Source organism: Rhinolophus sinicus, chromosome 4 (assembly GCF_057876585.1).
Source record: "Rhinolophus sinicus isolate RSI-liver-muscle chromosome 4, RSI-T2T, whole genome shotgun sequence".
Lineage (NCBI taxonomy): Eukaryota > Metazoa > Chordata > Mammalia > Chiroptera > Rhinolophidae > Rhinolophus > Rhinolophus sinicus.
Genome location: NC_142504.1, coordinates 12,303,750 through 12,317,612, shown reverse-complemented (window position 1 = coordinate 12,317,612; position 13,863 = coordinate 12,303,750). Strand labels below are relative to the sequence as shown.

The 13,863-nt window shown below is 36.9% G+C and overlaps 1 protein-coding gene across 1 annotated transcript in view; it reads left to right on the top strand.

Annotated features, from left to right (window-relative positions):
• PLEKHA8 (pleckstrin homology domain containing A8) overlaps positions 1 to 13,278 on the top strand; it is a 71,494-nt gene extending 58,216 nt beyond the window's left edge. The window contains exon 14 of the mRNA XM_019726184.3: positions 13,132 to 13,278. Coding sequence (XP_019581743.3) covers positions 13,132 to 13,176 — 45 coding nt within the window. The 3' untranslated portion in view covers positions 13,177 to 13,278. The remainder of the gene's footprint in view (positions 1 to 13,131) is intronic.
• Positions 13,279 to 13,863: the final 585 nt, after the last annotated feature.

Below are 13,863 nucleotides of genomic sequence, written 5' to 3'. Positions count from 1 at the left end.
TTCCCACAACTCCCTTCTTGGGATTGTTAATTTGGTAGAGTGGTTCACAGAACTCAGAGAAACATTGACTTACATTTATCAGTTTATTATAAGAAGATATAAGTCAGGAACAGCCAAATGGAAGAGATGCACAAGGCAAAGTGGGTGGGAAGGGGCGTGAAACTTCCCTGCCCTCTGGGATCATGCCATTCTCCCAGCACTTTTTGAGTGTTCACCTAACAGAAGTTCTGAGAACCCCACCCTTTTGGATAGGTACTCATGGCTAGGCATGATTGATTAATTTATTGGCCATTGGTGATTGAAGTCAACCTCCACTCCCTCTTCCCTCAGTGGGACTGAAAGGGTCAACCCTCTAACCACATGGTTGTGTCCCCTGGCAACCACCCCCCATCCTTAGGTGCTTTCCAAAAGTCACTTCATTAACATAAGCTCAGGTGTGATTGAAAGGGGTTCGTTATGAATATCAAGATGCCTTTATCACTCTTATAACTTAGAAAATTCCAAGGCCTTTAGGATCTCTGTGCTAGAAATGGAAGACCAAATAAATATATGATATTATCAATCACAATATCACAATGTCAGTTCTTCTGAAATTGATCTAAAGATTCAGTGCAATCCCAGTAAAAATACCAGCATGTAGATATGACACCAAAAGCATGAGCAACAAAACAAAAAAATAGATAAATTGGACTTGTCAAAACTAACAACTTTTGTATATCAAAGATATTGTCAAGAAAGTGAAAATATAAACTACAGAATGGGAGAAAATATTTGCAAACCATCTATCTAATAAGGTACTTGTATCCAGAATATACAAAGACTTATAACTCAATAATAAAAAGACAACCTGATTTTAAAAATGGGCAAAAGAGAAATAGACATTTCTCCAAAGAAGATACATAAATGGCCAGCAAGCACATGAAAAGATATCCAACATCCTTAGTTATCAGAGTAATGCAAATTAAGGCAACAGTAAGATACCACGTGACACCTACTAGCATGGCTATAATGAAAAATAAAATAAAACACAAATAACTAGTGTTGGTGAGAATGTGGTGAAACTGGAACTCTTGTACATTGCTGGTGGTCATGTCAAATGATGCAGCTGTTATGGGAACAGTTTGGCAGTTTCTCAAAAAGCTAAACATAGAATTACCATGTGACCCAACAATTCCACTCCCAGGCATAGACCCAAAGAAATCGAAAGCAGGGACTCGAACAGACGCTTGTATGCCAATAGTCACTGCAGCATTATTCACAATAGCTAAATGGTGGAAATAACCCAAGTATCTATCAACAGATGAATGGATAAGCAAAATGTGGTCTATATAAACAACGGATTATTCTGCCATGAAGAAAGAATGCTGTTTAGATAAGTGCTGTAACATGGATGAGACTTGAAAACATTATACTAAATGAAATGAGCCAGACACAAAGGGACAAATATTGTATGATTACACTTACAGGAGATATCTAGATTAAGCAAATTCAGAGACAGAAAGTAGAGGTTACCAGGGGCTGGAAGCAGAGGGAATACGGAGTGATTGCATACTAGCTACAGAAATTCTATTGGGGACAATGGAATATCTCCATAACTACATATTGGTTGTACTACCTTGAAAATGTACTTAACGCCACTGAATTGTTTACTTAAAAATGATTAAAATGGCAAATTTATGTGACAAATATTTTACCACAATTTTGAAAAATTGATAAAGTACTATACCAAAAATTATTGCATGAATTGTACACTTTGAATTGTATATTTGAATTTTATGCTTTACCTGTACACTTAAATGAGTGAATTGTGTGCTATGTGAATTCTATCAATAAAACGTTTTTTAGATTCCAGTAGGATTTCGATAGAAACTAATGAACCAATTCTAAAATTTACATAGAGATGTAAAGGACCTAGAAGAACCAGAACAATCTTGACGGTTCACAAAGTTGAAGGACTTACAATAGCCACTCACAAGGCTTTCTATAAAACTGCAGTAATCAAGATGGTTCAGTGTAAAGATCCACGGAACAAGAGAGCGTCCAGAAATAAACCCACACTTATATAGTCAATTCACTTTTGGTCAAAGTACCAAAGTAATTCGATGGTGAACGGAAGACAAAAGGTACTGGAACAACTGCCTGTGGAGGGTGGGGGGAGATGAACCTCCACAGATACCTCACACCCCACAAAAATAATTCAAGATAGAGCATGTAACAATGTAAAAGTGGGGGGAAAGGTTCTACAAGGAAACATGGGGCAATATTTGTGAATTTGGGGTAGACAAGATTTCTTAAGACACTGAAAGCACTAATGCTAAATGTATGCAAATCATAGTTAAATTTTAAAAGTTAAGTAAAAAACATGTTCTCAGGAACAACAGGGTGAGACCAGCATGGCCAACATTGCAAGGGCAGAAGAGCCAGATCAAAAGAGCACGTTCAAAACACGAAGAATTCCCACACGTCACTTAGAAAATAGAAAAAGATACAAAGGATGTGACTAGATCGCTCACAAATGAGGAACCACAAATCACTAAGAAAAAGGAGGGGTTGGGGAACATAGTTTCTTATGTGACATTCAGGTTTCTTCCTCTGGCCATCACTTGTTCATACTTTTCATCATTTTTCTCTTGGGTTGTTTATCTTTTATTTTTAAATCTAGTTATTGTATATTGGTTACATGAATATCAAATATCATCTCTTAGATGATGGCTTGTCTTTTCACTTTACATCTTGTGCCTTTTGTTATAAAATAAGTTTTTAATTTTAATATAATCAAATGGATCCATTTTTCCTTTATGATTAATTCTTGTTAGGTTTGGTTTAGAAAATAATTGCGTATTCAAATATCACTAAGACATCGTGTCATATTTTTTCCAATAACTTAGTAATTTTTCACCTTTAGGTCTTGAAACCATCTGGAAATTATTTGTGTGTGGAATGTGGTTTGGATTGATTTGGTCTTTTCCTTATGAATCCCCACTGGTCTCAGCACTGTTGGGGCTATCCTTTTCCTATCATTTAAATGCTTCCACTCTCATATATAAATTAGTTTAATTCTAGTCTCTGTTCTGTTCCATTTGCCTAATTGTCACTCTCTGGGCCAATACCACACTATTTTTTAAAGGAACTGTTGATGTCTTTTGGAGTCAGTTCCCTCCACTACACACACACACACAGAGTTTGTGTTTCCTCTCAAAAAATTTTGAGTTTTGGCTATTCTTCACCCTTTAATCTTCTGCATGAATTTAAGGATAATCTTGTCAAGTTTTGAAAAATATTTTGTTCAATGAAACTTTTATTATAATTATACTGAATTTGTTAGACTGATTTTGGGGGGAAACTGCAGTTGCTACAAAATTGCATCTTCCCATCAATAAATATGGTTTATATTTCCATATATTTAGGTATTCTACTGCATTCTTCAATAAAGTTTTATAATTTTATTAGTAAAAGTCTCATACATCTTTTGTTATATTTATTCCTAGGTACCTTATATTTTATTGTTGCCATTGAAAAATATATCCTTTTTAAAAAACAACATTTTATGATTTTTGTTGCTGGTGAATAGCAATGTTATTGATATTATATATCTGTTTTGCATTCAAAAACCGTGATAAACCCTTATTTTTAGTAGTTTGAAGATTCTTTTTTATTTCATATTTTTTTCCTTTTCAATCCTTGTAACTTTTATTTCCTTTTCTTGTCTTATCTCACTAGTGAAAAGCTCCAGTACAATGTTGAATAAAAATGGTGACAGAACAAATCTTCATTGTGTTTCTAATCTGAAAGGGAATGCTTTCCACATTTCACAATTACATATAATTTTTGCTATATAATTTTGAAAGTTGCTATAATTTAGGTAGCTGCCATTTAACAAGCCATGAAAGTTGCTTTCTACTTCTAATTTGCTATTGGTATTAATTATGAAACAATGTTGAATATTATCAAAACTTTTTCTACATTTATTGAAACGATTATATGGTTTTCTCCTTTAACCAGTTAATATGGTAAATCTCATTAATAGACTTTCTAATTTTAACCATCTTTGCATTCCTAGGATGAGTCCAACTGGGTAATGATGTATTTTTAATAGGCATTTCTGGATTCAGTTGACCAATGTTTAATTTAGGATTTTTGCATCTATATTTAGAAATGAGATTAGCCTTTAATTATTACTTTCTCATACTGCCCTTATCTGATTTTGCCATCAGAATTATTTTGCTTCATAGAATGAGGTGGGCAGTGTTCCCTCATTTTGTATTCACTGGAACACTTTGTTTAAGGTAACGATTATCTGTTCTTTGAAGTTTGGGTCTGACTGTAAAATCTCTGGCTTCAATGGGTTATTTTATTTTATCCTTTTTTTTTTTTTAAGGGAGGTGGGTGGATTTTAAAACTCCTGTTTCAAGTAATAAATCTAACCCAAAATTATATTTTTTCTTGAGTAGTTTCATGAAGTTATTTTTTCTAAGAAATTGTACATTTTGTGTATGTTTGCAATTTTCTGGTTATGAGCACCAAGTGGAATTGTGCCAAAATGACCCTGAGAGCTGAGCTTACTCTGGGTAGACTGGACAAGAAGCCAGCTAGGACTTGACCCCACCTTCTCCTAGAAGCAGGGCCACACTCAAACTCAGCTTCCCACAGGACCATCGCTCCCTTCCTTTGGTATGAGGGCCTGCTGCTTTCACAGTCCCCCTCCACCCCACGCCCAGTGTCCAGGTGCTAGGCAACTGGCTTTCTCAGCGACTGCTACAAACATGAAGCCCTTAAATCCAGATCACTCTGACAGCTCGTCAGCCAGGTCCTGACATGACTCTCCATGCAGCAATGGGAGGACAGTGAACCACAAATCATGTCTCTTCTTGCTGACCCTTGTGTTGTAGGTTTCCCCCAAAGAACCTATTCCTTATCTCAAACTGTGTCACATTGTGGAATTCATCCTGAGCTCAGAGACCCGACAGTGCTGGTACATAATTATTCTTAGTATTATGGTTATTAGCAGTTATTGCCACTGTTTTGTAGTTTAAATCCCATTGTCATTCCTAATTATTTATTTGTGCCATCTCTCTCTGTGTCTGTCTCTCTCTCTCTGTCTCTCGCTATTGAATGCACTAAAGGTTTGTTGTGGTTGTTTCTTACTTTTAATTTGGAATAATTCCCAACTTACAGAAAAGTTGCAAAGATAATACGGAGTTCCTGTAAAACCTTCACCCATCTTCACTAATGTTAACTTCTCACATAACCATGTACATTTGTTTATCAATTAATATTGGTACAATTACTTAGTACAAACATTATTACTACACTACAGACATTATTCAGGTTTTACCTGTTTTTCCACTAGTGTCCTTTTCTGTTCCAGGATGCAATCCAGAATACAGCATTGTATTTAATGCTGTTTTATTTGATTTGTCAAAACTCAATTGTATTGAGTACAATTAGTCTCGTAAAACTTACCCATTTAAAGTGTACAGTTCAGTGGTTTTTATTATGTTACAAAGTTGAACAATCCTCACCATAATCAAATTTTAGAATATTTTCATCACCCCAAAAAGAAACCCTGTGCCCATTAAGCAGTCACCTCCCATTCCTCCCTTCTCCAGGCCATGCCAACCACTAACCTGCTTTCTGTCTCTGGATTTTTCTATTCTGGACCTTTCATGTAAGTGGAATAATACAATATGTGGTCTTTTATGACTGACTTCTTTCACCTAGCATGTTTTTGAGGTTCACCCATATCATAGTATATATCAGTACTTCATTCTGTTTCATTGCTGAAAAGTGTTCCATTGTGTGGATACACTACATTTTGTTTATCCATTCACCATTGATGGGCATTTGGATTGTTCACATTTTTTGGCTAATATGAATAATGCTGCTATGTATATTTGTGTACCCATCTTTGTGTGTACATATATGTTTTTGTTTCTCTTGGATGTATACCTGGGAACAGAACTGCTTGGTTATATGGTAACTCCATGTTTATTATTTCCAGAAACTGCCAAATTGTTTTCTAAAGTGGTTGCACCATTTTACAATCCACCAGCAATATATGAAGGTTCCAATTTCTTCACATCCTCACCAACGCTTCTTCAAACTATAGCCATCTTAGTGGGTGTGAAGTGGAATCTCATGGTTTTCATTTGCATTTCCCTGAGGACTAATGATGTTGAGCATCTTTTCATGTGCTTATTGTCCATTTGTATACCTTCACTGGAAAAATGTCTGTTCAAATCCTTTGCTCAATTTTTAAATTTAGTTAATGTTTAAATTTAGTTGCTTATTTTTTCACTATTGAGTTGTAACACTTCTTTATATATTCTGGATACCAGTCTCTTTTCAGATATATGACTTTCAAATATTTTCTCTCAGTCTATGGGTTGTCTTCACTTTTATTGATGGTATAATTTGGAGCACAGAAGTCTTTAATTTTAATGGTCCAGTTTATCATTTTTTAATTTCATTTTATTGCTTGTGTGTTTGATATTGTATCTAAGAAGTCATTTTCTAACCCAAGATCGTGAAGCTTTACGCCTAGGTTTTCTTCTAAGAGTTTCATAGTTTCAGTTCTATGACCCCTTTGAGTTAATTTTTATATGTGATTATAAAGTAGGGGTCCAGTTTCATCCTTTTGCATGTGGATATCTATTATAGTTGTCTCAACCCCATGTATAGAAAAGGCTATTCTTCCCCATTGAATTTTCTTGGCACATTTGTCAAAAATCAGTTGATTTCTAATATAACAGTTTATTAATGCCACACTATCTTGATTTCTGCAGCTCTGTAGTAAATTTTGAAATTGGGAAATTTAACTCCTCCTACTTTGTTCTTTTTCAAGATTGTTTTAACTATTTTCTGTCATCTTATTTAACTTTTTTTAATTTAGCAACTTTTGGTTTTGTGATTTTTTTCTCTATTGTTTCTTATTTCATTCATTTCTGTTTTTATTATTTCCTTGCTTCTACTTTCCTAGGTGTGCCATGTTTATTTTATAACTGGAAAATGGACATTTCTCTTATTACTTTACAGGCTTTTCTCTTTTCTAACATATGCAATTAAGGCCATAAATGATTCAAGTTCCCCTTTAGCTGTATCCCATATGTTTTATTATGTGTTGTCACTTCTAGTGCTAAGTATGTACTCATTTCACTTAAGGCTTCTTTTTTGACACAAACTATTTAGAAGTATGTTTTTATATTTTTTGAAAGGGTTTCTTTTTGCTCACTAATTTCAAATTGTAGTCGGAAAACCTTGACTTTTTCTGTATATGCTGAGTCATATAAATTGTGTTTTTCAAATTTTCCATATTTTACTTTTGTCTGCCACATTTTGAATGTCAATTTGTCCAATTTTCCATTTCATTCTGCCCATTACACTATGTTGCCTGGTGCATAGAACATCAGAACTATTGAATATTCCTAGTGAATTGTTTGTGTTTCTGTGTTGTGGTGACTTTTATCCCCACAAAATTAAAAATTTTAAAGTCTTTTTTGTTTGATACCAACATAATTACACTGTCTTCTGGCCTCTGTTGTGGCTACTGAGTATTGTGCTACCGTATTCCCCCAAAATAAGACCTAGCCAGACCATCAGCTCTAATGCATGTTTTGGAGCAAAAATTAATATAAGATCCTGTCTTATTTTACTGTAATATAAGACTGGGTCTTTAATATAATATAACATAATATAATATAATAATAATATAATACCAGGTATTACATTAATGTTTGCTCCAAAAGATCCATTAGAGCTAATGGTCTGGCTAGCTCTTATTTTCGGGGAAACATGGTATCAATTTTAAAAATTTGTATTTACTGGTATAATTTTTTGCCATTCCATTATTTTGAGTCTTTCTGAGTCCTTAGATTTTAAGTGTACCTATTATGAGCAGCATATGGTTGGGTCTTTGCATCTGATATCTAAGAGTCTGTTTTTAAATTAATGGATTTAGAATATATCGTTTGATAGGCAGTCTTCTAAGTACTTTCCATATATTAACCATTTAATTCTCACAATACCCCATTAGCATAGGGACCATTAATATTCCCTTTACAGGGAGGGAGGGACCTGAGACATAGAAATATTGTGATTCACCCCAGTGGACATGAGGATTGTGATAAGGTTGGCTATTACAGAGGAGACAATCCTGGAAATTGTAAGAGGCAGCAGGGTCAAAGGATGGAAAGCATTGATGGGACACCAGAGTTTTCAGCTCACAATAATCAAGAAATCAAGCTAATAGGTGGCACCATCCCACTCACTGGTGACAGTATTGGAATTTACCCAGTTGAGCTCCAGATTCTGTGCTCATAACTGTCATGCAACAGTGTCTGTCATAGGACCTGTTCTTTTCTTAGTGTCTTAATTACATCTTTTAGGCCTTTAACAATTTTAAACATGAGTATTTTACGGTCTCTTTCAGATTGTCATCCTGTTATGTGAAGTTTTAGGGAATCTTTTGGTGCTATTGCGTCTGCTGGTTCTCATGGAGGATTCTGTCCTCCTATGTGTCATCATTTTTGTTTGTGAGCTCATCTGTAGAGAAGCCTGTTTTCTGGGAGCATCCCCTATGGCCTGGGGGCCAGGGAGCCTCTCCAGGGCTGTTTTGCATTTGCCGCAGAGCACAGAGAGATCACCGTTCCTGGACCATCCTTTCGGTCATTGATCGTCTTGGAGGTCATTTATCTTCATGGTTCCTGGATCATTTGCAAATATGAACCCCCAAATTTGGGGTAGTAAAAGACCTGGAGATTTTGTTTCTCAGATAGACATTTTTCCCACCCAGGCAGAAGCATACAAATTCTTTTTTGTATCTCCGTGCCAGTGGATCAATGTTTTCCCTAATCTACTCTTTCCGTGAGGATGCAGCCCTTTAAAAACTGCTTTATTTAAGAATCCTGGGCCTCACCCCAGCGGCAGCAGGATCCCACATCCTGACCACTTACTTGGGCACTTCCTTTCTCTCTTGCTAGTTCATTCATGCATTTAAAATAATTTTTGCTGTATTTTATCAAGCATTTCTAAGAAACGTGGCAGGAAAAATTTCAGATTATCTTTTCTCCTCATCTTATGAGAATTGAAAGTCTCGTTCCGCCCTTTAAAAAAGTAGGATGTTCATTATTTTCTCTTGATAGAATAATAAAAAATGGGGGACATGTGTACAAGGGTTAGGAGGAAAATGTAAACAATTCATGATCCCACTACCCAGAAGTGAGCAGTGTTGATGGGTTTCCTTATTTTATTTTTATATGTGTCTAAATATACCTACACATACGTGTGTGTGTGTGTGTGTGTGTGTGTGACAATTGACCCTTGATCAACACAGGTTCGAACGTTGCAGGTCCACTTATACATGGAGTTTTTTTCAGTAAATAGTGTAAATGTATTTTCTCTTCCTCATGATTTTCTTAACATTTTCCCTGCTCTAGCTTGTGATATGTAGTATACAATATATACTACATATCACATACAAAATATGTGTTAATCTACTGTTTATGTTATCGGTAAGGCTTCTGGTCCACAGTGAGCTATTAGTAGTTACATGTTTGGGAAGTCAAAAGTTGTATGTAGATTTTTGACTGCACAGGAGTCGGTGCCCCTAACAGCCACCCCCACTCCCCCACAGACCTGCCTTGTTCTAGGGTCAACTGTATTTCCTAACTGGATTCATATGTGTACATCCGTTTACTAATTTTTTTCACCTGATAGTATATTGTGGTTTTATTATATCATTAAAGTTCATTAAATTTACTTTTCTTTACCCTGCCACCTAAAAATAAAAAAGGGAATACCTACTCTAAGAGCCCTACCATTCTAACTTTGTGCCACTGATAAATGCCTTACATTTAGAGCAAGATAATGTTGTATCTCTCCCATAGAACTGGTTTTCATGGACTATTCTGAATAACTAGGTATATTCTGAACATATTGTCTGGTCTCTGATTTGCTGCAACTGAATCTCAGACGCTATCTTGTTGCCACTGCTCTGTAAGTGAAGCTTAGACTGTCTAAAAGTGGCCCCCAAACGCAGTTGCTATGTCAGGGCTGTGAGAGAACAGAATTTAACAGCGAGCCTCTCCATGGGCCAGGGCATAAGGACGATCTGAAACCAAGGTTGGGGAATGACAAGCATGCCTGATGGAATGCCATTCCCCTTCGCTCCTTCTAAAAACAGTTTGACTTCAGGAAAATGGGCGTTGTGTTTCATTTGGTCTTGAAAATGTAGGTCTAACTTTGGCACAGCCTTTCTATCTGCCCTGCAGCATCGATATCCCAATGGATATAATGATTGTGAAGGCAGATTGAACAGTACGAAGGAGATAATCCTGGAAACTGTAAAAGACAGTCAGCATCAAAGGGTGGAACGTGTTCTTGGGAGACCAGGGTTTTTAGCTCAGAGTAATCGAGAAAGCAACTCAAACTCATCCAGCATTGTGAAATGTGCATTTTCTATAAGTTACCCCGTTGGCCCTCCCCCTTGAGTCACCACTATGCAACATCTCGACCAAATCAATTTGAGTTCCACATTAGGTGCTTGAAATTCAAATTAGTTCCAGCTTACTAGAATTTATAGTAAAAACAATCGTTTATAGTCCAACACCTTTGATTTACAACAGCCTGGATTTATGAGAGAAAAAGGAATTTTAAGGTTCCAAAGGCTGCCCCCTAAAAAGATCAAGGCACAAAATTTATGTTGTAAACAAGCGGTTAGAAAGAAATTAGTAGAATAACTAAATGACCCTACTTCCTGCAGATTAAAGATTGCCCTGACTTTAGTAAAAAACTTTTTAATTTCAAAATAAACATAAAAAGATGTAGCTGCTGGTGAGTTCTTAAAAGGGGCCCAAAAATCTCTGACAGTGGCCAGAGAGCTGTGGAGAAAAATGAGGTGGGTGGAGAGTGGCCTTCAAGGACACGATGACCCAGGAGCAGATGGAGTGCCTCATGTCTCAGTTACATCTCTCTCCCGGAGGATTGACATGGACTAAATGCCTCCTCCAATGCCCGGAGGCCCAAGAAGTCCAGAGATGACAATATGGAGAAAAGGACACATGTGAGAATATCCTGAATTGAGTGAAACCTAAAATGCCTGGAAAACATTGAAATGACTGTGTCTACCTATTGCTTTTCTGTCATCAGGTAGAGTGAGGGCTCAGAATTGAACTGTGTTACAGGAAATAAAGTTCAGTGGCTTTCCCATTTGAGTCCGTGGCCTGTGAAAAGCTTGCCTCCCAAACTTTGAGAAGCAACATGAGGGAATTTATCATAACTGTGCATCTGGGTATCATAGAATCCAAAGGAAAAAGTGTGAGCTGGGCTCAGAAGGGACTAGAACTGAGTACTGGAAAGGCATTGGAGGAACTGTTTCTTTCTGCTTATCTATATGCCTCATCTCTCTCTGAGGACTAGCTTTCTCTACTTCCCCCATCCCAATGCCAGAAGGTAATGGCATCTAAATCCTAAGTTCTGTGGCACAGTTTTGGCCACAGAAAGATTTTAACTTTCTGTCTCTTAGTCTCAAGTCCAATTCTTGCCCAAGGATCTGATTGGCCCACATTAGTCCCATGTCTGTCTCCCTCGATTCAATCAACAGTCACCCAAAGGAGCAGTGGTCTGTGGGGAAAACGTGACTGCTGTGGGTCATCACCTGGTTCAGGGCGCAGTTCCCAGTGAGTTGGAAACAGCTGTGAGCTGGGAGGACACCCCAAAAGATGAGGAGTTCTCATTCATTGAGACTTGGTCCTCACTTTTCCCATCTACAAAGTAGGAGGAAAAATATCTGTAATATCCCTACTTAGAAGTGAAGGCAAAGGAAACTAAGATGTATTGACTTCTCTCCTGTACCAGACATTGCAGCAAGGTACGCAGGTTATCTTCGCTCATCCTGAAAAGAACCCTAAGAGATGGGCATTTTAATGTCCATCTTTGTAGATAAGGAAATTGATGCTCACAGAGGTTAATCTCATCACTGGTAAGTGGCAGAGCTCAGATCTGAACCCAGACAGAACTAGTGCTGCAATAGGAGAAAGAACTATTATTAAGATTGAGATAATGTCTGAAAGCTGTGCTTGGCCTTCTCAGCTATTAATAAATTGCCTGGGACGGTATCTTACACGTAATGAATGCTCCAAATTAAAAGTCTCATTCATAAGAGCACATGACCCTTCGATTATGGCAGAAGTCTTATCGTCATGGCGTGTTGGGCTCACATGAGTCCACCAAACCTCTAGGAAGTCTGCCTCAAGAGGTTTCTGCCAAGACACATTTTCTTAAAGATGAAAACATCAGCGATACCTGTTCTAACTGTAACTGCCCTTCAGTCACCATTTGGTGCTGTGGATTAGAGAGCTTCTGAAGCTCCCTTCCATTGCTGCCTCCTGTTGAGGTGTGAACATGTAGGTTTAGGGCCCTGTTGTCACAGCTGGCTCTAATCTTCTGACCTCCTGAGGTTAAATATAACTCTTCTGATAGATGCTGAGCTGATACACAAAGAAAGCTCAGACTCTCTTGTACATGTTTGCTGAATGAAAAATTTGTCAACAGGTAACGATTAATTACCCACTATATTCTCAGCCCTGAAAAGATTAAGCCTATGAGATATAATCCATGCCTCTGAGAGCAAACAATCTTTTCTGTACAATTGGAAAACTAAGAACTTAATTATAAGGGAAATGCAAAACCACAATGAGATACCTCTTCATACACACTAGGATGGCTATAGTGAAAATACATAAATAAATAAAGTAATTAATTAATAGTAATACCAATAATAAAGGAAAATAAGTGTTGGCAAGGATGTGGAGAAACTGGAACCCTCACACATTGCTGATGAGAATGTGAAATGGCGCAGCCACTGTGGAAAACAAGTTAAACATAGAATTACCATGTGACCCAGCAATTTTACACCTGGGTATAAAGTGAAAGGAATTGAAAACAGGTATTCAGACAAGAGCTCTTACTTAAATATTTACAGCAGCACTGTTCACAATAGCTGAAAGGTGGAAATAGTTCAAATCTCCATCAACTGATGAATGGATAAACAAAATGTGGGATATCCACATTTGCTCCAAGTAGAGCTACTTAAGGACGGTGTGGGTGGAGTTACAAAGCTCTGATACTTTTTAGAGTTGCTGGGGGTTGTACCTGCATCCGGAGAAGACCGACTGCTAACGAACAGGGCCAGCCCAGAGGAAAACGCCAAGGGATGGAGAGAGACAAACATCCAGTGATTTCATTTGAGCACCTACCATCAACCATGCCGAGGTTATTCAGCTCTTGGACTTCTCAGTTATCTGGTCCAATGCTTTTTCTTCTTTGCTTAAGCTAGTTTGGATCAGCTTTCTAGTATATGTAACCAAGTAAGGCAGAGTAAACAATGTTGATTACTAACCATAATTTAGTTGTACACTTTGGCTTCTTATTTTTATATGCTACAGAGAGGATATATCTTTGGGCCATTATAAACAGAAGTTAATTATTGTGGTTAAAAGCTTAATGAATATGAGTTATTGCAGCTACACTAGGAGCAATAGTGACAAAGAGATACAACTGTATATTGATTTTGTTTTCCAAGGAAAAGGTAATTTTGTCCTAAGGCAGTGGTTCTTAGACTTTTGTTTGTTTGTTTGTTAGTTTCTGGGCCCCTTTTACACTTCTGCAGTTTATTGAGGGCCCCAAAGAACTTTTGTTTATCAATATTTATCAATATTTACTGTATTAAAAATAGAAAATGAAAAATTTTTTGAATATATATCTATTCATTTGACAAGAGCAATGATGAATGCATTGCATGTTAACATAAATAACATCTCAGTGTTGTTATAATACTAATTTTGACCTTGCAACCCCTTACCCCCA